At 48.8% G+C, this 27,916-nt stretch overlaps 1 protein-coding gene across 8 annotated transcripts in view; it reads left to right on the plus strand.

The window, feature by feature from the left end:
* Positions 1–15,972: 15,972 nt before the first annotated feature.
* Positions 15,973–27,916, plus strand: part of TRAPPC10 (trafficking protein particle complex 10) — a 99,715-nt gene continuing 87,771 nt past the window's right edge. For 4 of the 8 annotated variants that reach the window (XM_021935443.2, XM_021935445.2, XM_021935448.2 and 1 more), the window contains exon 1: positions 15,988–16,224. In XM_021935443.2, coding sequence (XP_021791135.1) covers positions 16,158–16,224 — 67 coding nt within the window. In that variant the 5' untranslated portion in view covers positions 15,988–16,157. Of the gene's footprint in view, positions 16,225–16,300; positions 16,520–27,916 lie in introns of those variants that run through there. The other 4 variants (XM_009202169.4, XM_021935449.2, XM_021935447.2 and 1 more) reach the window with 4 other exon arrangements.

The following is a 27,916-nucleotide window of genomic DNA, read 5'->3' on the forward strand; positions in this document are numbered from 1 at the left end:
ATCCTTTATTCTTTACTTCCTCTCTTTTTGTTTATCTTTGTGATTGGCTGGTTTTCTGTAGAGATAAGTTTCTACTCCTTTTTCTTTATCCTTTCTACCAGTGACTTTAATAGTTTCACGTTTTCCCAACAGTTGTCATTTTTTTCACTTCCAGATGTAAGATCTGGAGCATTTCTTGTAAGGCTGGTCTAGTGGTGATGAATTTTCTTAGTTTGTGCTTGTCTGTGAAATAGTTGATTTCTCCTTCATTTCTGAAGAATTATTTTGCTGAGTATATTTTCTTAGCTGACAGTTTTTTTTTTTTCTTTTAGTACTTTGAGCATATCATCCCATTCTTTCCTGGCCTGTAAGGTTTCTGCTAAGAAATGTGTTGTTAGTTTAAGGGGGAGTCCCCTTATATGTGACTTGCTGCTTTTCTCTTGCTGCTCTTATAAATTCTTTGTCTTTGACTTTTGACACTCTCACTGTAATGTGCCTCAGAAAGAATGTGTTTTAGTTTAATCTATTTGGGATTTTTTTTTTTTTTTTCCAGCTTCTTGGACCTGAATGTCCATCTCTCTCCCAAGACTTGGGGAGTTTTCAACTTTATTTCATTAAATATGTTTTCTAAATAGTTTCCCTTCTCTTCACCTTTTAGAATGCCCATAATGCAAATATTTGTTCATTTAATGGTGTCCCATAAACTCCGTAGGGTTTATTTTGTTTTTTTATCTGCCTGTGTTATTTCAAATGATCTATCTTCAAGATCAGAAATTCTTTCTTTTGCTTGTTCTAGCCTATTGTCAGAGCTCTCAATTGCTTTTCAAATATCATTCATTGAATTCTTCAGCTGTAAGATTTCTGTTTGGTTCTTTTTTGTGATATCTATATCTTCATTGCATTTCTCATTCAGAGCATGAACTATTTTCCATATTTTATTGAATTGCCTATGTGTATTCTCTTGTGTCTTGCAGAGTTTCCTTAAGCTTATTATTTTGAATTCTTTTTCCAGCACTTCAAATATTTCTTTATGATTGGACTCTGATACTGGAGAATTACCTGTGTTCCTTTGAACCTGGGAGGCGGAGGTTGCAGTGAGCTGAGAGGGTGTTCCTGCCCTCCAGCCCGGGTGACAGAGTGAGGCTATGTCTCAAAAAAAAAAAAAAAAAAAAAATATATATATATATATATATATATACACACACACACACACACACACACACACACACACACACATATATATTTATTTATATATTTATTTATATGGAACTAAAAGAACTCAACAGCAAGGAGCCGGGCATGGTGGCTCACACCTGTAATCCCAGCACTTTGGGAGGCTGAGGCAGGCGGATCACAAGGTCAGGATATCGAGAACATCCTGGCTAACACGGTGAAACCCTGTCTCTACTAAAAAAATTAGCTGGGCTAATTTTTTCTTTCTTTTTCATGTTTGATGTGTCCCTGCATTGATTTCTACGCATCTGGTGAAAAACTTGCCTTTTCCGGTTTTATGGAGTAGGTTTCATAGGGAAAGACTAATTTCTATGAATGGGTTTTGGGGTGTCACTATGGTAGGGGTACATTCGCCTTGGTTCTAGGTGGACACAATGTAGTCTCCACGTAGTTTCTTCAGCTGTAATCCAGGCTAATGACACTTGTGAGTGTCTCAGTGGCCTAGGCTAAGAGACGTGGTGGAGGCAGTGTCATGGCTTTGCCATTGCTGGACGATTTCTCAGGTCTTGGGTATGTGTGTGCATCAGGCGTCAACCAACTTGGGGCTGGGGTAGGGGCTGCGGGACTGTTACTCTGGCTGGGAGCCTGTGCACACAGTTGCTCAGCTGGCCTGGGGGCGTGCCTGCCAGCAGTGGTTGGTGGGGCTGTTTCCCAGGCCCAGGACTCAGGCACACAGCTGTCTGGCCAGCCTGGGGGAGGGGGTGCATTTGCCAGAGGGGAACCATGGGGCTGGTTCTTAGGTCCAGGATGTGGTTACACAGCTTCTCAGTGGCCTGGCCTAGGTGTGTGTCTTCTGGGGGCCACTCACGGGGCTGTTTCTCAGGCCTAGGATGTCACTGCAGAGCTTCTTGGCTGGCACTAGTGTGTGTCTTCTGGGGGTGGCCCACGCGGCTGCTTCTCAGGCCTGGGATGAGAGGACAACGCTATTTGGCTGGTCTAGGGACATGTCTGCTGGGGGCAGCCCATGGGGCTGTTTCTTGGCCTGGGATATGGGCGCGCAGCTCCTCAGTCAACCTGGGGATATGTCTGCCAGGGGCGGCCCTCAGCTGTTTCTCAGGCCCTTGTTGTGGGCACAGAGCTGTTGGGCAGGCCAGGGGCTTATCTGTAGGGGCGGGGGCACCCAGGACTTGGGCCAGGGCACATGGCCTCTCCACTGGCCCAGGAGTGTGTCAGGCTGCTCAGAAGCTCAGGGGCCTCTCCTGCTTGAGGGAGGGCATGCAGCAGTCTGGCTGGCCCAAGGGTGGGTTCGTCCTGGGTGGGTTTGCCAGATTGTTCCTCCAGCTGGAAGAGAGGGCGATGGGAGCTGGTTTCTCTTTTTTTTTTTTTTTGAGACGGAGTCTTGCTCTGTCGTCCAGTCTGGAGTGCAGGGGCGCGATCTCAGCTCACTGCAAGCTCCGCCTCCCGGGTTCCCGCCATTCTCCTGCCTCAGCCTCCCGAGTAGCTGGGACTACAGGTGCCGCCACCTCGCCGGGCTAGTTTTTTGTATTTTTAGTAGAGACGGGGTTTCACCATGTTAGCCAGGATGGTCTCGATCTTCTGACCTTGTGATCTGTCCGCCTCAGCCTCCCAAAGTGCTGGGATTACAGGTGTGAGCCACCACGCCCGGCCAGGAGCTGGTTTCTCTTCTGTGTAGGAGCAGAGTCACCACCGAGCCTTGGCCTGGGCTCCACAGAGCTGGGATTGTGACATTCAGCCCCCGGTGCAGGCATGGTGGAATGGAGATGGAGCCCCAGGGCTGGAGAGGGGCAGTGGCTTCTGGCACACAGAGCAGGTGCACTGCAGAGGCGGCTCCAGTCTCACATGGCTCTGAGCTGCAGCAGTTTAGCTCACGGGGTGTGTGTGTGGGGGGGCGTGGGTGGGAGGTGGGAAGTGTGCACCTTGTGTTCCTAGACCAGGGCAGTGCTGCTGTGTGACTTCCCGGCAGCTCTCCAAGCTGAGCTCGGGGCTTGCAAGGACCGTGGGATTCTCCTGTTGTAAGGACTGTAGGTGTTGGCGGTGGCAATGGGGGCTGATGAGGATCTTCTGCTTAACTTTGCCCCACAAGGGGGTGCCCTCCTGACTCCCAGCAGATTCAATCTAGGTGGAGGAGATGGGGCTGCAGGGCCAGGTGCCTCAACACTGCCCTCCAATTTGATGGGCTTCCAATCACCAAAGGTGTGTCTCTTCTCCCTGCTGCACTACAGCACTCTCCTTCTGACACTCCAGTCAAATCTCAGCTATTTATTTGTTGTCTTGGTCCTTCCTTGTGGAGGACAAGTGCCAGGGGTCTCTAGTCAGCCACCTTGATGACATTATGCTCTGTGGTTTTAATTTGAATTTTCCTGCAATGCAAATAATTAGTGATGCTTGGTGTTGAGTGTTTTTTTATATACCTGTTGGTCATCTGCATGTCTTCTTTTGAGAAATGGCTATTCCTTTTGCCCATTTGTAAGATTGGGTTGTTTTCTTGCTGTTGAGTTCTTTTTTTTTTTTTTTTTTTGTGAGACGGACTCTCACTCTGTCGCCCAGGCTGCAGTGCAGTGGCACGATCTCGGCTCACCATAAGCTCTGCCTCCTGGGTTCACATCATTCTCCTGCCTCAGCCTCCCGAGTAGCTGGGACTACAGGCACCGGCCACCATGCCCGGCTAATTTTTTTAGTAAAGATGGGGTTTCACCGTGTTAGCCAGGATGGTCTTGATCTCCTGACCTTGTGATCTGCCTGCCTCGGCCTCCCAAAGTGCTGGGATTACAGGTGTGAGCCACCGTGCCTGGCTCCTTGCTGTTGAGTTCTTTTAGTTCCATATAAATAAATAAATATATGTATATATGTATATAACATATTTATACATATATACACATATACACATATAATATATATGAATATATAAATAATATATATATATATATTTTTGAGACAGAGCCTCACTCTGTCACCCAGGCTGGAGGCCAGCAACACCATCTCGGCTCACTGCAACCTCCGCCTCCCGGGTTCAAGCGATTCTCCTGCCTCAGACTCCCAAGTAGCTGGGACTACAGGTGCCTGTCACCATGCCAGGCTAATTTTTTTGTATTTTTGGTAGAGACAGGGTTTCACTATGTTGGCCAGGCTGGTCTTGAACTCCTGACCTCAGGTGATCCACCTGCCTTGGCCTCCCAAAGTGCTGGGACTATAGGCGTGAGCCACTGTACCCGGCCTCTTATATATTTTGGATATTAACTCCTTATCGGATGCATGGTTTGCAAATATTTTCTCCTATTTTGCAGGTTTTCTCTTCACTCTATCGATTGTCTCCTTTGCTGTGCAGAAGCCTTTTAGTTTGATGTAATCCCATTTGTCTATTTTTGCTTTTGTTTCCTATGCTTTTGGGTCATATCCAAAAATAAATCATTGTCCAGAACACTGTCATGGAGTCTTTCCCTGTGTTTTCTTCTAGTGGTTTCACATGTTCGGGTCTTGTGTTGAGGCTTTAATCCATTTTGAGTTGAATTTTGTATATGGTATGAGATAAGGGTCCAATTTCATTCTGCATGTGGATATCCAGGTTCCCTGGCACTAACTGTTAGAGATACTGTTCTTTTCCTGAGTAGTGAACACACTCCCATCATTCAGACATTGCAGCCACCCAGTCCAGTGCACAAGGAGAGGCCTCAGTCTCCCCCAGCCCTGTCTGCCTGTGTCCTCCACCCCCTCCTCCCTGTAGCTTGGCTGGTGCAGTGCCCACGATGCCTACTCTGAGTGGCAGGCGGTCTGTCTCAGTTGGTCAATTGCTGTGCTATACTGGCCAGCAAGTATTGTAAGTCTTACCCCTGCTTGTAGATAAATATTTGTATTAGTGTATGTTTCCAGTAATGTTTTTTTTTTTCTGAGAAAGGGTCTTACTCTGTTGCCCAGGCTGAAGTGCAGTGGTCAACCTTTGCTCACTGCAGCCTCAACTTGGGCTCAAGCAGTCCTCCCATCTCAGCCTCCCCAGTGACTGGGATCACAGATGTGTGCCACCACACTGGTTAACTTATTTTTTGGTAGACATGGGGTCCCTCTATGTTGTCCAGGCTGGTCTCAAACTCCTGGCCTCAAATGATCCTTCTGCCTCGGCCTCCTAAAGTGCTGAGACTACAGGTGTGAGCCACTGCACCTGGCCTTATTCTTTCTTTTCAAAAACTGGACATGCTTGGCTGAGTGGCTCTCTGGAAGCTTCCTTGGCATCTTAGTGTATGTCAGTGTTTAGAAATGTTCCACTGCCATGTGGCGCTGCACCGCCGTTGCTGGGTCAGGAGCGCGTCCCTCATCTACCTTATTGCTGATGCTGTTGGCGTCTTGAAGGGTTTACTTTTTCTGCTCATGCTGGGTTGGACTAAGAGAAGGAAAAACCTCCTATTACTAGCAGGTGTTGGCCTCTCCCTCTCCTGACATGAGAATGCATCTTAAATAAAGACCTACCTCTTTCTCCCATGCCTGAAAAGGGCCGAAACGCTCCGGCTGAAGTTGCCAGGAGATCAGCACCTCTTCCTCTCCCCTGCCTTCTGCAGATTGCCCCTCCCCACGGCCTCTGGTTGAATGTGTCTGTGCAAACCTCTGTAGTGATCTCTGCAAAGGGAGGAGGGCAGGGAGGCCGGGACTGAGCCCGGGGCAGAGGTGGGAGCTGGGCCCTGGGGAGCCTCCCTTGGGGCCAGGCAGTGGCAAGAGCCATGTGGAAAAAAGCAAGTCCCTTTACTCAGAAAACCCACTGCTGTCCCTCCACCAGCCTGGGTCAGGACAGGACAGATGGGCCTTGGCAAGCCTCCCACGGACACCACGCTAGCCTCACCCAACAGCAGTCAGCCACCTTAGGTCTGTAGCTCACAGCCCATCCTGCCAGGGACAGTTGGAAGACTGCCTGGAGGGAGGCCTTTAGTTCCCAACAAAGCTGGGCTGAGGCCATGGGATCCCCTGCAGACCCTTCGTCCTCAGACTTGTTTCCACATTTATTTAAAGGATGCAGGGAGGAGCTGGTTTTCTATTAATAACAATTAAGTACTCTTCATGTTCAAAACAGAACACTTATTACTTGCAATTTTCTGAGCCAGCTAAGCTTCCAGCCAGTGTATTAAACATGTAACCTTTAGGTAATGAGATGAACTCTTGATTTCAGTACCAGGCCGTGGGTGCATCTCTCCTAGAATTCCAGCAGTGGTCGGGACCCCTCTAAGGGCTGGGGGCTGGACGACAGGGGTGCAGGAGAGACGCGTCCATCACAGAGCAGTCTGCCTTCGAGGCAGAGAGTGTGCATGGACTGGGGTGCAGGTGGTTTATTTGGGCCTAGAGAGAGGGGGAAGGGAGTGGGGATGGTGGGGTGGAGAGGACAGGGGGTGAGACAGGGACTGTCACTGAGCTGGTTCCTGCCACGGGTTTGACCTGGCCAGGGCTGTGAACGAAGCTCCTCTGAGCAGAGGGAGGTTTGCATGACCACCCACCTACCCCAGGGTGGCCATCGTGGAGAGAGGGCCTGCTGGTGTCCATTTTCCAACACTTCCTGGCTGAGCCTGTTTCTGAGCCCACGGAGGTTCTAGGCCTGGGGCAGAAAAGTAGGGCCCCCAACTAGTCTCGGAGGAGGGACCCTAACAGTGTCTGGTGCCACCCAGCTGCAGCTGAAATCGGAGTGAGCTGAAGGCATGTAGCCTGGGGCACCTGATGCATCTGTTAGGATCTGAGTGCACCAGGGAGGGCAGTTCTCTTGTCACCACTCAGGCCACTGTGGTTGGACAATTTCCCATTGTACCAGTTATGTAGGAAGAGATGTAGACATTGGGCTAGCTGACACCACCTTCCAAGTTATTCGAGTGATGTTTTGGAGGTTGGCTTACTGGCAGCTCAGCCCTCAACTAGCTCTTGCCACCTTCTTCTGTGCATGTTACTCGATGTTAGGTGTGCCAGGGGTTGGCATGAGAGGCATTGGCTTTTGCCACCTGGGCAGAGGGCGGCTCCCTGATCCCTGAGAACATCAAGGAAAAGGTGGGGCACAGACGAGGGCCTCCAGCAGAGTGGCTGCTCCTACCCCAGTCCCGAACCCCACCGTGTAGGCACACAATTGGGGGACATGAGGCCAAGGCACACACAGGCCTCTTGGGGAGTGACCTCTGCTTGGAGAGGGAGCATGAGAATCCAGGCTGTCAGGAAGCCAAGAAAGATGCAACTGAGTTAAAAACAGGAGCACGAGGCAGAGTGTTTGGAGCAGCCGTCCACAGCGCCAGGCTTGATTCCATCAGCGCTACTTATTTACATCACACTATGCAGCCTAAAACCTGGGAAGAGCGTATTGTTTCTGCACAAGCTCACGTGGGAGCAGGTTCTTTCTGAAGACACCACACAGTGATGGCAGCAGTTGACAGTGTGCCACACACAAGACTGAGACTCAGCAAGAGGAGAGGGGCTAGGCTGAACGCTGGGCACACCCTCACCGTGCCGGGAACCTGCCATTTCCTCTTGTATAAAATGGCTTGATAGCTGCAGTCCTGGCAACTGTGTTCTGGGCGTCGCCAAGCCCCAGTGGGCCTGATCCCTAAACAGCTATGAGGCAAGCCCTGGGCCTCTGTCTGTCTCTCCTCTCATCTGTGACATGGAGCTAGGATACCTCCTCCCAGGCTTTTTGTAGGCATTAAAATAATCCAAGGCTGGGTGATGGTGGCTCACGCCTGTAATCCCAGCATTTTGGGAGGCTGAGGCGGGAGGATCACCTGAGATCAGGAGTTCGAGACCAGCCTGGTCAACATGCTGAAACCCCAACTCTACTAAAAATACAGAAATTAGCCAGGCATTGATGGCGGGCGCCTGTAATCCCAGCTACTTGGGAGGCTGAGGCATGGAAATTGCTTGGACCCGGGAGGCAGAGGTTGCAGTGAGCTGAGATTGCACCATTGCACTCCAGCCTGGGCGACAGAGCCAGACTCTGTCTCAAAAAAAAAAAACAAACCCAGGTGTGTTGATTGCATAGAATACATGTTTTAAAGGGGGGGAATTCTATCATAATCCCTGCTTTCAGATGAGATAACAGACGCAGGAGACATGAAGAGTAACTGAGAATCCATGCGGCCCTGTGCCAGGATCTGCTGCGTAACCACAGTGCGGCCTCACTTTTTGCAAACAGGTAAGCTCCTTATGGACCGAGTGGGCTGGGTGTGGTGGCATGCGCCTGTTATCCCAGCACTGTGGGAGGCCAAGGCGGGAGGATCACTTGAGCCCAGGAGATGGAGGCTGCAGCGAGCTATGAATGCACCACTGCACTCCAGAGTCGGTGACAGAGCAACTCTGTCTAAAAACAGAACAAAACAAAACGAAAACAAAACAAAACAAAAAACAGTGGAAAATGCAGATGTGTGGTAAAAGGGGGAAGGAGCTGCTGAGTCTGTGACCCAGACACTGTCACTGACACTGTTTTGATGAATTTCCCTCCAGTCTCTTTTGTAATGATAATGGGGTGGAGATTTTTGCTTTTATGTAGCTGTTATTATATCACATCACTTTTTTTTTTTTTTGAGACAGGGTCTTGCTCTGTTGCCCAGGATGGAGTTCATTGGTACAATCTAGGCTCACTGCAGCCTCTACCTTCCAGGCTCAGGATCCTCCCACCTCAGCCTCCCGAGTAGCTGGGACCACAGCTGTAGCCACCACACCCGGCTAATTTTTGTATTTTTTGTAGAGACAGGGTCTTGCTATGTAGCCCAGGCTGGTCTCAAACTCCTGGGCTCAAGTGATCCTCCCACCTTGGCCTCCCAAAGTGCTGGGAATACAGGTGTGAGCTACCAGGCCTGGCCTTCACTTTCAAGATTTTTATTAATTCACGTTTTAAGTATTTCCCAGATTATTGTAAGCCCCTTTAAAAAGTGTTTATAGGCCGGGTGCGGTGGCTCAAGCCTGTAATCCCAGCACTTTGGGAGGCCGAGACGGGCGGATCACGAGGTCAGGAGATTGAGACCATCCTGGCTAACACGGTGAAACCCCATCTCTACTAAGAAAAAAATACAAAAAAACTAGCTGGGCGAGGTGGCGGGCGCCTGTAGTCCCAGCTACTCGGGAGGCTGAGGCAGGAGAATGGCGTAAACCCGGGAGGCAGAGCTTGCAGTGAGCTGAGATCCGGCCACTGCACTCCAGCCTGGGCGACAGAGCGAGACTCCGTCTCAAAAAAAAAAAAAAAAAAAAAGTGTTTATAGATGGAGAGGGTCCAAGTGCAGTTCTGTTACGTGGATATACTGTGTAGTGCTGAGGTCTGGGCTTCTAGTGCACCTGTCACCCACGTAGCGAACATCGTGCTCAACAAGCAATTCTAAAAACATTCAGAAGCCCGTTCTAAACACCGTGTTGACAGTGACACGACAGCTCATCAAATGGACGAAGCCTGGTTTATGTGACACAGACCGCGCCTGTGGTCCCAGCTAACAGTTGTCGACATGCAGGTTGTGTCCAGTTGTTGCAATGCTGCAACGTGTGTTTTTATCCATAAAGGTTTGGGAGAGATTCTGCTTCTTCAAAGAGCTCTAGATGTAGAACTGCTGGCTCAAAGGATGAAAGGTTGGAACTGCTTTTTAAAAAACCGATGCCTGGCCGGGAGCAGTGGTTCACGCCTGTAATCCCAGCACTCTGAAAGGCCGAGGCAGGCAGATCACTTCAGACCAGGAGTTCGAGACCAGCCTGGCCGACATGGGGAATCCCTGTCTACTGAAAATACAAAAATTAGCCAGGTGTGGTGGTGGGTGCCTGTAATCCCAGCTACTTGGGAGGCTGAGGCAGGAGAATCGCTTCAACCCGGGAGGCGGAGGGTGCAGCGAGCAGAGATCATGCCACTGCAGTCCAGCCTGGCGACAGAGGGAGACTCCGTCTCAAAAACAAACAAACAAACAAAGGTGGCATCTTAGAGAATCTCCCACCAAGCCCCAGAGGCAGTATTTTCCCTTTTTCGGACTATTTGCTCACCCGGGATATTATTTATGGAGAGATTGGTTAAATGGATGGATGAAAATGCACATCAAAAAATACCCGCACCAAGGTGTTGGGCTCACACCTGTCATCCTAGCACTTTGGGCTGAGGTGCGAGGACTGCTTGAGCTCAGGAGTTCAAGACCAGCCTGGGCAACATGGTGATACCCCATCTCTACAAAAAAATACAAAAATTAGCCGAGTGTGGTTGTTGTGCCTGTAATCCCAGCTACTCAGGAGGATGAGGTAGGAGAGTCTCTTGAACCCAGGAAGCAGAGGTTGCAGTGAGCTGAGACCGTGCCACTGCAGTTCAGCCTGGGCAACAGTGAGACCCTGTCTCAAAAAAAAACCAAAAACCAAAAACTGTACCAGGTTCAGGCCTGGCTCTCCCTGCACCTGGAGCGGCTTCTAGAATACGTGGTGAGTGCAAGAGGAGGAAGTGCTCTGTGAAACACTGAAAGCCACACACAATGTGAAAACTCACATGTGATTACTTTGAAGTCACTTGGCTTTCTATTAAAAATGTGAGGCTAGGCGTAGTGGCTCATGCCTGTAATCTCTGCACTTTGGGAGGCCGAGGCGGGCAGATCACCTGAGGTCAGGAGTTCAAGACTAGCCTAGCGAACATGGTGAAACCCCATCTCTACTAAAAATACAAAAAATCCGGGCATGGTGGTGGGCACCTGTAATCCCAGCTACTCAGGAGGGTGAGGCAGGAGAATTGCTTGAACCCAGGAGGTGGAGGTTGCAGTGAGCCGAGATCATGCCACTGCACTCCAGCCTGGGCAGCAGGGCGAGAGACTGTGTCTCAAAAAAGAAAAATTTTGAGATGATAATGGATTGACATGCAGTGTAAGAAATAATCCAGGGAGGTCCTGGGCACCTTTACTGAGTTTCCCCAGTGGTGATGTTTCGTAACACTGGATCACAGTGTCACAGCCAGGTATTGACATGGACACAGTCCAGATCCAGAACATTCTGTTTACGCAGGAGCTGTTCTGTTGTCCTTTTCTTTTTCTGAGATAGAGTCTCGCTCTGTCGCCCAGGCTGGAGTGCAGTGGCGCGATCTCGGCTCACCGCAAGCTCCGCCTCCCGGGTTCATGCCATTCCCCTGCCTCAGCCTCCCGAGTAGCTGGGACTACAGGGGCCTGCCACCACGCCCGGCTAATTTTTTGTATTTTTAGTAGAGACGGGGTTTCACCATGTTAGCCAGGATGGTCTCGATCTCCTGACCTTGTGATCTGCCGGCCTCCACTTCCCAAAGTGCTGGGATTACAGGCGTGAGCCACTGCGCCCGGCCTGTTGCTCTTTTCTAGCCACACCCCCCTCCCTCCTTACCCCACGCCCCGGTGTCCCCTGGCAAACACTTGTCTGTTCTCCATTTCTATAATTTTGTTATTTCAAGAATGTTGTATAAATGCAACTGCATGGCGTGTAACCTTTTGGGATTGAAGGGGCTTTTCTTTTGTTTGTTTTTGAGACAAGGTCTCTCTCTGTTGCCCAGGCTGGAGTGCAGTGGCCCAATCACAGCTCACTGCAACCTCAGCCAACCTGGCTCAAACAATCCTCCCACCTCAGCCTCCCAAGTAGTTGGGACTACAGGCACACGCCACCAGGCCCAGCTAGTTTTTGTATTTTTTGTAGAGACGAGGATCTCCCTATGTTGCTCAGGCTGTTCTTGAACTCCGGGTTCAAGCGACCCTCCTGCCTCAGCCTCCCACAGTGCTGGGATTCCAAGCATAAGCCCCCGCGCCTAGCCTGGAAGGTTTTCACTCAGCACCTTTCTCTGGAGGTTCCTCCAGGCCTTTGAGGGGACCGTTTGTTCCTTTCCGCTGCTGAGTAGTATTCTGGGTGTGGATGGACCACACTGTTTGACAATTCAGGGGTTGAGGGACGTCTGGATTGTGTCCAGTTCTGGGCAGCTTGCTGTGAACATTCACTGACTGGCCCTTCCTTTTGCCTTCTGTGCAGAGGGCCCGAGTAGTCCCTCTGGTTAGATAAGGCAGACACAATGTCCCAATACATAATTTAACAGGCTCTTTGCAGCCTGGAGACGATGTAATGGGTTACCAGGAAAAACCATTTGAGTTCAAGTTCCAGCAACTTTTCAAAAATAACGAAACAAAACAAAAAACACCCCAAATGCTGTCTCATGAAAAAGGCTACTAAAAAAAAAGAATGAACATCGATTCACAGGAATAGCATCATTTCACCATGATTCATTAAAAGAAAGTGCCAAACCAGTGTTTGTGCTGAATTCAAGCATTTTCTAAATTCCCAAGTGGAAAAAAAAAAAAAAAATCTCTTATAGGTCTGCTCAGAGGGAAAACAGCCTAGCAGTCCACTTACTGCCCACGCACCAAGGGCTGCCTGGACCAGAGCCGGTGGGGTTGGAGGCGGGGACTCTGCCTTTGCCTTCCTCCCTCCAGAAAGAACACTCCCTAATGTGGGGGCCCGTCCAGCCGCACAACACCGTGTCCATGTCTTCGGGAAGGGGAAGGGCTAGTGTCCGTCTTCTCAGAGCAGCAGGACCCAGTTCTCTGTGAGAACAGAACAAAGACATAGGTATTCCTTGGCTTGGAGTCTACACTTGGTATTGTCCGGGTTTTTATTTTTTTATTTTTTGAGACAGAGTCTTGCTCTGTTCCCCAGGCTGGAGCGCAGTGGGGCAATCTCGGTTCACTGCAACCTCCGCCTTCCAGGTTCAAGCGATTCTCCTGCTTCAGCCTCCCGAGTAGCTGGGATTACAGGTGCACACCACCACGCCTGGCTAATTTTTTGTGTTTTTAGTAGAGACAGGGTTTTTACCATGTTGGCCAGGCTGGTCTCGAACTCCTGACCTCGTGATCCGCCCACCTCGGCTTCCCAAAGCACTGGGATTACAGGCATGAGCCACCGCGCCTGGCCTCGTCAGGGTTTTTAATTATAAACTTCAATTTTAGCGATTTGAGTACACGTGAAGTGGCATCTCATTTTCATTTTAACTTGCATTTCCCTGATGTCTAATGAGCGCTGAGTGTCTTTTCCTGACATAACTGGTGCTTTCTGTCTTTGATTCTTCTGTTGTTCTTTCCCCGCCTTCTTTTGGATTAGTCAGATATTTTCTATTATTTCATTCTCTTTTCTTTGTTGGCTTCTTAGCCAAACCTCTTTTGTTCATTTTTTCCCTAGTGCTTTTTCTCTAGGGCACTGACTATGTATGCCTCACACACCAAATTCAATGTAGGGTCAGTATTGTATCACTTCAGTCTTCCCTCTTCATACATAACCCTTCGCATCTTGCACCTCACACCTGGAGTTCCACACTTCACCAGTGTGCAGAGCTTATCAGTGGATGACCTCTCTCCACCCATCCTTCATCCTGTCCTTACCTTACCAGCAACAGAGTGGGTCCCTCTCTCTACAAAAAAAGGAAAAATTAGCCGGGCGTGGTGGCACTCACCTGTGGTCTCAACTACTTGGGAGGCTGAGGTGGGAGGATCACTTGAGCCCAGGAATTCTAGGCTGCACTGAGATATGATCAAACCACTGCACCCCAGCCTGGGTGACAGAGCAAGACTGAAAATAAAACAAAACAGAAAGGCCTTTCCTGCAGCACTGCTGGACTTCCAGTCTTTGTGCCGTCCTCAACTCTGTAATAGCTGCTTCCTGGTAAACCCCATGGAGTCGTCCCACACGTGTAGTCCAGCCTAGGCCAAGGACTTTCAGGGAACCCTACACTGACTTCTGGCTCCCCACTTCTGCTGTTTCTTCCCCTCCAGTGCCCTGCTTTGCTGGCCTGCCACTTTAGCTGCCCGGAAGTCTGGTCTCTTGCCTCTCACACCATTACAGCACACCACACTACACTATGTTCACGCATTTAGCAGCTGTGTTCACACTCAAACTATCTCATATATACATTTTGTTAAAAAAAACTTCAGGACTCTCTAAACTTATGATGCCAAGGGTGAAGTTAAGCCCTGGAGACTGAGTCAGTAGCAAGTTTGCAATTCTGCTTCTTCGATTACAGTTTCATGCTCTTCCTCCTTGTTCTTGAGCGGAATTGTCTTCCCCATTGTTCTTGTTCTGTAAATTAGGGTTCTCCAACCCCTAGGGCCACAGACAGCTACTGGTCAGGCCACACAAGCAGGAGGTGAGACTCGGGCCAGTGAGCAAAGCTTCATCTGTATTAACAGCCGCTCCCCATCGCTCGCATTACCGCCTGAGCTCTGCCTCCTGTCAGGTCAGCAGCAGCACTGGATTCTCCTAGGAGGGTGAATCCCATCGTGAACTGCACATTGGAGGATCTAGGTTGCACGCTCCTTATGAGAATCTAATGCCTCATGATGTGCCCCTGGCTTCCATCATCCCCAGATGTGACCATCTAGCTGCAGGAAAACAAGCTCAGGGCTCCCACTGATTCCACACTATGGGAAGTTGTATTTTACTCTATATTACAACATAAAAATAATAAAGTGCACAATAAATGAAATGTGTTTGAATCATCCTGAAACCACCCCAACTATGTCTGGAAAAACTGCCTTCTATGAAACAGGTCCCTGGTGCCAAAAAGGCTGGGGACTGCTGCTGTAAATGACTAAGAGAGACCGGGTCTCCCCCTTTCCATTTGCTGATTTTTGTTACAGATTAGCTGTCTGCTTCATTTCCTGTACCCAACTCAGACCTGATAGTACAGAGACCCCATGACTGTTTCATCTTCGGTGGACCCCAAAAGAAAAAGACCACCTCGACTAATCAGACCGTTGTAACTATGCATTAGGCGTTATACAGAAAGATGTTGAAATCGTTAGGCTTCCCGAAACGTTGGCTATAGAAACGACCCCAAATTTCTACGTTTGAGAACACTGACTTCCATTCTTTGTAATGTTTCCTGGGCGGCACATCAAGCTGCGCATTTGACTAAACTCTAGATTCTGACACTTTTGATGATTTTTGGTGGACAATTTTTGTCATTTTATTCGTACATGTTACCTCAAACCCAGTTTATGGCTGGGCATAATGGCTCACGCCTGTAATCTCAACACTTTGGGAGTTTGAGATCAGCCTGGGAAACACAGTGAGACCCCGACAAAAGAAAAGAAAAAAGAAAAAAATTCGCTGGGCGTGGTGGCTGGCTGCCCCCGTGGTCCCAGTTACCGGGGGGCGGGGGGAAGGGGGAGGATCGCTTGAGCCTGGAAGGTCGAGGCTGCAGTGAGCCGTGATCCCGCCATTGCACTCCAGCCTGAGCAACTGAGCGAGACCCTGCTCCAAAGAAAAAGAAACACCCGCCCCCGCCATTTACGTGCACAAGAAGTCCATGTGCAGTTAAGTGTAAGGTTTATTTTGTGGTATTCCGAAAGCTGCCCCGCCGCCTGCCCGTGCAGACACGGCCGGGGGCCAGGTCCCCACAAAAACCTGTGCGGAGTGAGGGAGACAGGAAGAGCCCAGCGGTAGGCGGAAGGCACGCGCCGGGGACACTCAGCGGCGAGGGCCTGCGGGAGCCTCCAGCGCGAGAAGGGGCCCGATCGCAGGGCAGCGACCGCGCCGCGGGACGCCCGAGCTGCCGGGAGAGCGAGGGCCGCGAGACCGGCGTCTCCAGTCCGGGAGCATCCAGGCTCCCTCACCGTGCGCGAGGCCCGCCTGTCGAGTTCTGGGCGCAGCTCTGGCGCAGGGCCCCGCGGGGCGCCCACTGCCGAGGGAGGAGGAAGGACGCGTCCCGGGAGCCCCGCCCCGCCTCCCACTTCCCGCCTCCCGGTCCCCGCGCGGCCTGCCAGGGCGCCCTTCCGTCGGAGGCCAGGCGCCGCGAAGGCCCGCCCCGTGAGGCCTCGCGCGCCCCGGAAGTGGTCATGCCGCGGCGCCGAGGCCGGAAGTGGCTGCGGCCGGCGGCAGCGGGCGGCAGAGGAGGTGCGACCGGCTCTGGAGCTGCCTAGCGCGGCCGGGCGGGCGGCGCCGCTCAGGCTCGGGCTCGGGCTGGGCCCGGCGCGGCCTCGGGGCTGCCCATGGGGCGCGGGGGGCCGGGCCGGTGACGCCGGACGCCCATGGACGCCTCTGAGGAGCCGCTGCCGCCGGTGATCTACACCATGGAGAACAAGCCCATCGTCACCTGTGAGTGCCCGGAGGCGGGGAGGGCGCGGCGGTCGTTGGGCTGGCACGGGCCCCGGCCGTCATGCACCCGGCGCCCCCAGACTTTCAGTTCCCGGCGCGCTTCGGGCTGGGCCGCTTCCTGGAGGTGTGACCGGGGCTGCGGCTGAGGCGGGGCCCTCCGACCTTTCGGTGACGCCCTCTGACCTTCCCGCCGGGCGACCTCTGACCCCTGGGGGCGCCCTGCGAGCCGGCTGCAGTTGGAGCCGGTGGAACCCGGCGGACTCTGCCCGGGACTGGGCGCGCTTCGGCGTCGAGGGTGAGGAGAGGGGGCTGCCGTCGGCCCGTCCCGCCCCCGTTGAGCCGCGCACCCGGGACCTGGGGGCCCCGGGCTTTTCCGCCGGGCGGTTTCCTTGCGGGCCCCCTTTCCCCGACTCCGGGGAAGTCCTTCGGGGCTCGCAGAGTTGCAAGCGTTGGTGAAGTAGGAACAGTTTGTTGCGGGGTGAAGCGTCAGGCAGAGCCGCCGGGACTGCTTTGCCTCCTTGACGCTTCCCTGCCGCGCACTCAAACCATTTTACGGATGAGAAAGCCGAGGCTCGGGCGCTTATGCAAGCTGCTCCCCATGAACGGCGTCCCGCTCGAGTCTACACTAGGGACACCCGGTGCCTCTTGGGTGTCGTGTCCTCCCCCCACCCCTCTTTTAATGCATACACAACGGAACTATTTTTCTGTTAGGGGAAAAATATTCCCTAAATTTTACAAGTGTGACTCTCCGGAGTTAAATACGGTTAAGAACAGTGAGCTTATGAAATGTTGGTTGGCTTTTTGATGACTTGCAGAGAGGTGTTTCAAACTATTACGATTTTTGACCTTTGACAGTATTCTGTATTTTCATGCATGTATGCAGTTAGTTTTTTCTAATTGCCTTTCATGCTTTGAAAGGAAGCACTCCCTATTGCAAAATCTGGGTGCCAAGGCCACAGTAGAGTATGTCTTGAGAACTCCTGTTTCCTTCTCGCTCTGTCAGTGGGGATGCACCTGCTCTGTTCCTTCCTGTTAGATCCCTGAGAAACTGTATATTTAAGGTTGAATTTTGTTGCTTCAGCTTTAGATGATAGACTTCTTTCTTTCCTTCCTTTTGCTTTATTTTTTTTCTCTTCCCCTCTCCCTCTTTTTTTTCTACAGAGACCTGGACGAGATAATAGACTTTTCTTAGGGAAGTGGACTGTGTCTCCTTTAAAATTGGAGACTTGCATAGTTCAGCAGTAGCCGTCTTTTTTCCTTCCCAGAGTGTTTGTGAACTGGAGGTCTTTCCCTACCCTGCACCTGCAGCCCCAGAGGGCAGATGTGGATAGAGCTGGTCTGGAAGCCCTGCAATTTCCCGGGTGCTTTCCCAGTGCTGGGGAAAGATGAAGCCATGTGCAGTTCATACTAAGTTTCACTGTCTTCCAAATGTTGAACGTTTTTCTCCTGAAGTGCTGTGCACATTGTGAGTGCTGGATACATATTAATTGCCTGTGTGGACATCCACGCATCTAATTATATCTTCTACCTCCTAGCTTGCTTACATTTCAATAGCAATATGTATTTATAGGCATTATGTAAATACATTTCTGAGGAGAAAGTTCCTAAGTTCTATTGGATTCAACTGTAACTAAAGGGGTAGAATTTATTATCTCGATAGTCAGTGTTGGAGATATTTAATGTTTAGTTTTGTACATGCGTGCATCACGGACAGCTGAAGGATGCAGTTTTCTTTCTTACAGATTTATTGGATTGTCATCTTGGTGGAGGTTTTTTTCCTGTGTTTTGAGCAGCAGAGTGAATGGTTTTTTGTTTTTTTTTTCTTCTTCTTCTTCTTCTTCTTTGAGTTGGAGTCTTCCTCTGTCACCCAGGCTGGAGTGCAGTGGCATGATCTTGGCTCACTGCAACCTCTGCCTCCCGTGTTCAAGCGATTCTCCTGCCTCGGGTTCCCGAGTAGCTGGGATTACAGGCGCACGTGGCCACGCCCGACTGATTTTTTTTTTTTTCCCTAGTAGAGACAGAGTTTCACCATGTTGGTCAGGCTGGTCTCGAACTCCTGGCCTTGGGTTATCCACCTGCTCAGCCTCCCAAAGTGCTGGGATTACAGGTGTGAGCCACCACCCTCGGCCTCCAGCAGCATAGTGAGTGTTAATCTCTGCACTGATACTACACTGTGTTAGAAGGTGCAAACTGTCATTCATTGGAGTCTCAGAAGAGAAAGGGGCTTCGGTAGACTTTCAAAGTTAACTAGTTAACTTGAAAAATGATCACTTTACAAGTGAAGGTTTTTTTAAAAAAGCTGACTTCATATTTCACACTTGAAATTATGTTGTGGTATATCTGGGACTGAAGCTTTAGGAAGCAGTTGGCCTGGTTTCACTTCATACCTTCATCTTGCTCCCCTCTTTCAGCTATACATGTTTTGAAAGAAGGTAGTATGAACAGTTGCTTTCAAAAAATCCACCCAGAGGCTAATTAACTCTTAACTTTTTACTATTATATACATAGTTCTCTTAGTCAGCAACATTTTTGTTTTCAAAAACCTTTTTAATTTTTTTTTTTTTTTGAGACGAAGTCTTGTTGCCGAGGCTGGAGTACAGTGGCGTGATCTCAGTTCCTGCAAGCTCCGCCTCCCGGGTTCACGCCATTCTCCTGCCTTAGCCTCCCAAGTAGCCGGAACTACGATCGCCCGCCACCACGCCCGGCTAATTTTTTGTATTTTTAGTAGAGACGGGGTTTCACCGTGTTAGCCAGGATGGTCTTGATCTCCTGAACTCGTGATCCTCCCGCCTCGGCCTCCCAAAGTGCTGGGATTACAGGTGTGAGCCACTGTGCCCAGCCAAAAATCTTTTTAATTCTCACTTGAAATGTTATTACCTCAGATCTGTTCATTTTAAAATGAAAGTAGAGTTTATGCATGTTGTTGAATTTTTTTTTTAATAGAATGTCTAATATTTTACTTCAGTGAAAATGCATTCTGCTTAGACCTTTCTGGGAAGAATATAGAATGTAACTGGTTCAGGTGAATTTAAAAACTGTTTATAGGTAGGGATAGAAGAATGAAAAGTTCCCAAAGATTAAGGGTGACTAGATTAGATTATTACTTTAAAACCTAGCTGATTATTTTGCTTCGTTTTATTATTATTGTTTTTAGAGATGAGATCTCGCTCTTTCACCTATAGGCTGGAATGGAGTGGCATGGTCATAGCCAACTGCAGCCTTGCTGGGCTCAAGTGGTCCCGTCCCTTAGCCTGCCAGTAGGCAGCACTACAGGTAGGACCCACCTCACCGGCCTGAATTATTTTAATAATATTTTGAAGCTCTCCAGATGGCTTTTTTTTTTCTTCCTGGGACAGAGTCTTGTTCTGTTGCCCAGACTGGAGAGCAGTGTTGTGATCTTGGCTCACTGCAGCCTCTTCCTCCCGGGTTCAGTCAGTTCTCCTGCCTTGGCCTCCTGATTAGCTGGGACTACAGGGGCACACCACCAAGCCCAGCTAATTTTTGTATTTTTTTTTTTTTTTTTTTTTTTGAGACAGAGTCTCGCTCTGTCGCCCAGGCTGGAGTACGGTGGCCGGATCTCAGCTCACTGCAAGCTCCGCCTCCCGGGTTTATGCCATTCTCCTGCCTCAGCCTCCCGAGTAGCTGGGACTACAGGTGCCCGCCACCTCGCCCGGCTAGTTTTTTGTATTTTTTAGTAGAGACGGGGTTTCACCGTGTTAGCCAGGATGGTCTCGATCTCCTGACCTCGTGATCCGCCCGTCTCGGCCTCCCAAAGTGCTGGGATTACAGGCTTGAGCCACCGCGCCCGGCCTAATTTTTGTATTTTAATAGAGATGCGGTTTCACCAGGCAGGTCTCGAACTCCTGACGTCAGGTGATCTGCCCGCCTTGTCCTCCCAAAGTGCTGGGATTACAGGCATGCGCCACTGCACCTGGCCTTAGTAGACTTTAGCCCTGATTAAACCTCCTGCCTAATGGGCTCCTGTGAAGAGGGACTACCTCAGCAGAGGCCTTCTTAAACTCAGAACTAGTTAAAGCTTGTAAATATGGAAGCGTGTATGTGAAATGTGCAGGGATGGGAGCCGAACAGTTAGTGGAATTAATGCTTTGACCGAATCATAGCAATGGGAAAACCTGTAGTATAATTTATTAATCATGAAAAATGCCTGGCGAAACTGAAACAAATCCAGCAGATCCATTTGGTCTAAATTTAAATTTTAGCGTAGATTTTTTTTCAGCCACAGGGTCAGTTTTCTGTTTTGAAATAAGAACTTGGGTTTCTGGCCCAAGGGTGTATTAGGAAAGACATGTTCCTTTTCCAGCTCTCTCATTCAGTTAGTGACAAAGTTAATGTAATTCCAGTGATTTGTGGCTTTTCTTTGTTGACTGTCATCATAGCTACAATAGCACATACCTGTTATTACCTTGGAATTGAATAGTATCTGAACAATAATAGTGCCCTCCCTCTAGATAATCTGTTTTCACTAGTCACATCTATTGCCTGTTTCATTTTTCTGAGTCTCTGTATTTGGGGTTCCAGGTCCGATATTAGAAACTTTTTTTTTTTTTTTTGAGACGGAGTCTGGCTCTGTAGCCCAGGCTGGAGTGCAGTGGCCGGATCTCAGCTCACTGCCAGCTCCGCCTCCCGGGTTCACGCCATTCTCCGGCCTCAGCCTCCCGAGTAGCTGGGGCTACAGACGCCCGCCACCTCGCCCAGCTAGTTTTTGTATTTCTTAGTAGAGACGGGGTTTCACCGTGTTAGCCAGGATGGTCTCGATCTCCTGACCTCGTGATCCACCCGTGTCGGCCTCCCAAAGTGCTGGGATTACAGGCTTGAGCCACCGCGCCCAGCCTAGAAACTTTTAAAGGGGAAAACAGGCAACAGAAATGAGCAGATTTGTAGAGCTTCGTATCTGGTTGGGCTTTGGGATTTTCCCCTGCAGGTTAAAGTTTTAAAATTTGCACACTGAAACTTTCTACTAAACCTGAAAGTGTGGTGCTTGTGATTTAACCACCACCAGTTTTACTACCATAAAAGTCACTTGAAATGTCTGTTTAAATGGGTGAACATATAATAAATGCAGATCTTGTTCCATATTGAATTCTCAAGGCGATGTTGAACCAAAGCTTGAAAAGTAGGAGGAACATTCTCCTTAGGAAACCTCAGTTGTCACATAGAGTATATATTTGGAGGCAGGGACTAACGGCACTAACAAATGTGCTTACTGTGTCATTTCTACCCGAGGATGGTTAAAAACCATTCCATCTTGTGCGCATGACCTCGGTTCTTGCATACTTTCACAGACTCTCAGCTGTGAAACGGGTAGAGTACCAACCTCATCGGGTTGAGAAGGGGTGTGTAAAGCACTCGGGAGAATGTCAGGATTATAGTCAGTGTGCAAAAAAAGTTACTAAGGAGAGATTCCTCAGTTTTCTCTGTTCACAATGCTTTTAGTGTCTCAGTAATTTTTTTCATGGCACCTCTAGACTAAAAGGAATACTTAAAAATTCCATTTATTAAGTAGTTAGGTTCCAGTAATTTATTAAATATTATGTACTAACAGGAGCTATTTGAAAAAAACATATACATTAGTTGGAAGAAAAAAATATTTTCATCATTCTTCCTAACCACAGCAGTGTGCTGCGGGAGGGCAGGCCTGGCAGCAGCTCAGTGGCGCCTCTCACCTGGGGGTCTGATTGGATGCTGCTGCTCCCTTAGATTTTTATTTTTTTTTTGCTTTTTGGTGGTACTTGCTTTTCATCAGAGCAGCCACCCTGTTTTGCAATGATAATGATGTCATTGAAAGAGTGGAGCTCTGATCTGATGTTGACACTGTGAATACCTTATGTGGGATTCCTACACCACAAACATTGCTGTTTCCTCGTGAATCTAAAACATCTCTTGGTGCCTCTCTGACTGCGTAGTGTGTGGGAAGTCTAGATACACAGTTTGGTAACCCGTGCTGTTAGTGTTATTAGCCCAACTCCAGGGTGGATTTGAACTGATACTTTAGAAGTGAAAAGCTTCCTTTCTTTTCAGCTCACATACCTAGTTTTCTACAAGATGTGTTTCTGAAGAGTTTCTAGTAAGTTCTGGCTTATGCAAATGAAATGGAAAGGTCTGATTTTTCTTTTTCTTTTTTTTTTCTTAAGTGCTGATGAATCTCTGAAATAATGAAGTATGATGCAACTTAGGCAACATAGGGGATTCCTATGTCTACAAAAATAAAAATAAAAAAGTTAACCAGGTGTGGTGGTGTGCGCCTGTACTTCCAACTACTTGGGAGGCTGAGGTGGGAGGATCACTTGGACCTGGGAAGTCGAGGCTGCAGTGATCTGTGATTGTACCTCACACTGCAACCTGGGTGACAGAGCAAGATCTGGTCTCAAAAAAAAAAAAAGGCTGGGCGCAGTGACTCACGCCTGTAATCCCAGCACTTTGGGAGGCCAAGGTGGGCGGATTGCGTTGCGAGGTCAAGAGATTGAGATCATCCTGGCCAACATGGTGAAACCCCGTCTATACTAAAAATACAAAAATTAGCTGGGTGTGGTGGCGGGTGCCTATAGTCCCAGGTCCTTGGGAGGTTGAGGCAGGAGAATCGCTTGAACCTGGGAGGTGGAGTTTGCAGTGAGCCGAGATCATGCCACCGCACTCTAGCCTGGCGACAGAATGAGACTCCATCTCAAAAAAAAAAAAGTATGACGGGCATAACATACGAGCCAGTCTTTACTTAGAGAGTTTTTACTGTGTGCTTCCGCCAGAGGCCTGCCAGCTGACAGTGTGATTGTGTGGCTCACCCTTGCTGAAAGCTGGTTGTCTTAGTGGAAATACAAGTAACTGACTTGAGGATTTTTTGTCATAGAAAAGTGTGTTGCCAGTTGACAGAGTGTCTTCACTGGAGTCGCATGCTTTAGCGTGTAAGTGTGTGGTTTCAGAAGGTCGCACACTGATCTCCAAGCACTGAACCTCCCACCCCCATGCTCCACCTCTGGATCCAGTGGCTTTAGATCTAGAGTTACAGACCAGCAATGGCAGAAGACTGCAGGGTCTTTTTTTTTTTTTTTTAAGACACGGTCTCACTCTGTCACCCAGGCTGGAGTGCAGTGGCATGATCTTGGCTCACTACGGCCTTGACTTCCTGGGGTGAAGTGATTCTCCCGCCTCAACCTCCTGAGTAGCTGCTTGTGCGCCACCATTCCCAGTTAATTGTTTGTATTTTTAGTAGAGATGGGGTTTCGCCGTGTTGCCCAGGCAGGTCTTGAACTCCTGGACTCAAGTGATCCGCCCTCCTTGGCCTCCCAAAGTGCTGGGATTACAGGCATAAGCCACTGTGCCCGGACAGCTGCAGGGTCTTAAAACAGTCAAAACATTCCCGCCTCAGTGCCTGCCTCTGTGGTTGAGTTTGCCTCAGAGCCCCCTGTGGCTTCCTCTCCTGTGTCTCACCTTCTGTCTTTCTTCCTCAAATCTTTCCTCTACCTGCTCTTAACATCAATTTCAAATATAGTCACAGTATTTTGGCCTTAGAGAATATTTGTTTTTAAATTAAAAATCGATAACCTTGGAGTCATTTGTGACTCCTTTTTTCTCTCACAACTGACATTATCTTTGAAATATATCTAGAATCCAGCTATATATAGGGCCTGCCTGGATAATCTGGGATAATCACATCTTGAGCTCCTGAACTTAATTAAGTCTACAAAGACCCCTTTCCCGAATAAGATGACATTCACAGGTTTTGAGGGTTAGGACGTCGTGGGGCGCCATGCCACCTGCCGCACCAGTCTGTGTTAGCTACCAAGCGTGCAGTGGCCGGCATCCACCAAGCGTCTGTGGTTTTAGATAGCTGTGTCTGTCTGTGGAGGTTTGTCCTTCCTGTATTCCTGACCAAGGGAATGTTATCTTGACATTTGGGCTTTGGAGTTCTAGATGTGGATACAAGGTGGGGTGACCCCTTAGAAAAAGTCCAACCTCTTCTGTACTCTCTCTCTCTCATGTGGCTTTTTGGACGTTTTTACCTGGTGTTTCATTTCTGAATGTTATTTTAGGCCCCTGTTTGCAAATTTTTTTTTTTTTTTTTTTAAACAGTGACCGGGGACCATTGTATGTTTGGACATTTTTCTTATTTTTAACTGAGATCTGTTAGCAGTTTGAAGCCATTGTATACATTTCAGAGTTAGCTGGGTGTGGCAGTGCATACCTCTAGTCCTAGCTGCTTGGGAGATAGACCAGAGGATCGCTTGAGCCCAGGAATTTGAGGGTGTGGTGAGCAATGTTTGTGCCACTTCACTCCAGTCTGGGCAACAGAGTGAGACCCTGTCTCAAAAATAAATAAATAAATAAAATAAATAATTTCAGGGTTGAAATTTGTCAGTGGGTTGAAATGACAGTGCCATTTGTCGGCACTGTCAGTTCACCTAGACCAGTCAGCAAGCTCTAAACATCCAGGTTGATGAGAAGGGCCGACAGAAGTCATTTTGAAGTTGAGTTGCTGAGGGCTAGTTTTGCTGTGACTGGCCATGATCAGTGTTAACTGTTTAGTAGCACAGCTCGGACCAGTATTAGCATGTCTGATGACTCCTGCTTTACCGAGTACTTAGGGAAGGCAGACACCATCTGTTCACATGGAAGCAGGGAGGTTTGTCCCTAAAATTATGCCTCTGAGAAAGCCTTTGCCATATAATTAAATAAAAATGTTACTTTAGCATTCTAAGAATTGAGTAAATCAACTATACACTAGAAATTTTTAGCATAGTCTTACTCATTCCAAAATTAAATTCCTATTCTGAGAACTTGATACCCAGCACTGTTTCTGCTTCTCCTGTAGTCTGTTCTGTCCTTTGGGGATCCTGGGTTGTCTAGCGTGGAGTATGGAGGAGTTGGGCTGTTTTCATCGGTGAGCAAACATTTACAGAGCACCTATTACATGCCAGTTACTGCTGAAGGGGCTTGGGTTATGTCAGAGAGCAAAGATCCCAACCCTTTGAGAGTTTACGTTCTAGCAAGAAGAGATGGACAATAGACAAATTATGTTAGGTGATAAGTGCTATGGGAAAAAGAAAAAGAGAAGGATAAGGGAAATGGAAGAACTATAACATTTCACATATTTTATTACAAAAGTTTGCAATATGTATAAAAGTAGACAGAATATTATGAACAGACCCTACAAACCATTCACCCAACTTGAACAGTTAGGTGAATTGCCCAGTCTTGCTTCTCTATACCCCTCATTCTCCGCAGTCTTATGTTATTTTGAAGCAAGTCTCAGACATATAATTTATCCACAAATGGATGTTATGGACTGAACATTTGTGTCCCTTCCTACACACCGAAGCCCTGACTCCCAGTGTGCTAAGAATAGGAGTTGGGCCTTTGAGAAGTACCAGGGTTAGATGAGGTTCAGGAGGGTGGGCCCTTTATTATGGGATTAGATGAGGAAGAGTGAGAGGACACCTCCCCCTTGAAACAGGGAAAGACCGCCTGAGGATAACAGCGAGGAAGTGGCTGTCTGCAGTCTGTGACACAGGCCTCACCAGAAACTGAATCTACTGACGTCTTGATCTTGGGCTTCTTGGCCTACCGAGCTATGAGAAAATACATTGCAATTTTTTTTTTCTTTCATAGGGTCTTTCAGAGAAAAAAAAAAATCTGTTTTCTGAGCCACCCAGTCTATGGCATTTTTTTTTGTTTTTAAAAATTTTTTTATTTCTTTTTTTTCTCTTTCATGGTATTTTTTAATTACACCTAAAACGTTTCTTTCTTTTTTTTGTTTTTGTTTTTGAGATGGAGTTTCGCTCTTGTTGCCCAGGCTGGAGTGCAGTGGCACAATCTTGGCTCACTGCAACCTCCGCCTCTTGGGTTCAAGCAACTCTCCTGCCTCAGCTTCCCAAGTAGCTGGGATTACAGGCACACGCCACCACGCCTGGCTAATTTTTTTTTTTTTTTTTAGATGGAGTTTCACTCTTGTTGCCCAGGCTGGAGTGCAGTGGCGCGATCTCGGCTCACCGCAGCATCCGCCTCCCAGGTTCAAGTGATTCTCCTGCCTCAGCCTCCCGAGTAGATGGGATTACAGGCATGTGCCTCCACGCCCAGCTAATTTTTTATTTTTTTACAAAGATGGGGTTTGTTAGTAGAGATGGAGTTTCTCCATGTTGGTCAGGCTCGTCTCGAACCAGGTGATCCACTTTTGCCTCCCATAGTGCTGGGATTACAGGTGTGAGCCACCATGCCCGGCCCTAAAATGTTTCTTTTTTTTTTTTTTTTTTTTTTTTTTTTTTTGAGACGGAGTCTTTGCTCTGTAGCCCGGGCTGGAGTGCAGTGGCCGATCTCAGCTCACTGCAAGCTCCGCCTCCCGGGTTTGTGCCATTCTCCTGCCTCAGCCTCCCGAGTAGCTGGGACTACAGGTGCCGCCACCTCGCCCGGCTAGTTTTTTGTATTTTTAGTAGAGACGGGGTTTCATCGTGTTAGCCAGGATGGTCTCGATCTCCTGACCTCGTGATCCGCCCGTCTCGGCCTCCCAAAGTGCTGGGATTACAGGCTTGAGCCACCGCGCCCGGCCTAAAATGTTTCTTAATACCAAATATTTAGTGTTTAAGTTTCCAATGCGTCTTAAATGTCTATTTTTAAAACTGTTCGAATTAGTATCCAAATGCAGTTTTTAGATAAATCCTTTACGTCTCCTAAAATCTTCATGTTCGCTCTGTCTTGTTTTTTCTTTATGACTTGATGAACCTGGCTCGTTGTCCTAAGGAGGACCCACTGCCTAGACTTTGGTAGTTGGAGCTGGAGGCTGGGTCAGCTTCAGGCTGGATTTTTTGTTGACAGGTCTGTTTCATGGGTGGTGCTGTTCTTCCAGCAGGTGCGTGGTGTCTGATTGCCTCTCCTTTTGGAAGTTGGCAGCCATTTATTTTCACATCACTGATTCCCTAAAGGTTGCAAAATGGTGATATTCTCATTTCCCTATTTCTTTTTCACTTATTTCTGTTTTTTTTTTTTTTTTGAGACAGAGTCTCGCTCTGTCGCCCAGGCTGGAGTGCAGTGGCCGGATCTCGGCTCACTGCAAGCTCCGCCTCCCGGGTTCACGCCATTCTCCTGCCTCAGCCTCCGTGTAGCTGGGACCACAGGCGCCCGCCGCCACCTCGCCCGGCTAGTGTTTTGTGTTTTTTAGTAGAGACGGGGTTTCACGTGTTTGCCAGGATGGTCTCGATCTCCTGACCTCGTGATCCACCCGTCTCGGCCTCCCAAAGTGCTGGGATTACAGGCGTGAGCCACCGCGCCCGGCTCTTTTTCACTTATTAGCTGAACTATTTCTGTGAAAAATGCGTGTGTGTACACATATGTGCACGCATGTACATGCATACATTTACAGTCATTGGTTACCCAGTGGTACAGAGAGGCATTATATACTCGATTCTTTCCCTTTATGTAACCATTTTCAAAGTGAGTTGGTTCACTGGCATCCTTCAGAGGTGATCAGTTGGCGTGTTTTTGTTGTTCATTTATTGTGGCTGTGAACTTAATCATTACGAACATACTTGGTGTGTTTCAGTCCATTGCATTTTTGCCTCGTTGGCCAGCAGGTTGTTCTCCCTTTGGCCAGGGAGAGTCTCATTTCATGTTGGGGTCTAAGATGGAGGCGTCTTTGTCAGATTCTTTCTTATCTAGCATGACAAGATGTTCCGGGCTCATTTTGAAC

Source organism: Papio anubis, chromosome 4 (genome assembly GCF_008728515.1).
Source record: "Papio anubis isolate 15944 chromosome 4, Panubis1.0, whole genome shotgun sequence".
In the NCBI taxonomy this organism is placed as follows: domain Eukaryota; kingdom Metazoa; phylum Chordata; class Mammalia; order Primates; family Cercopithecidae; genus Papio; species Papio anubis.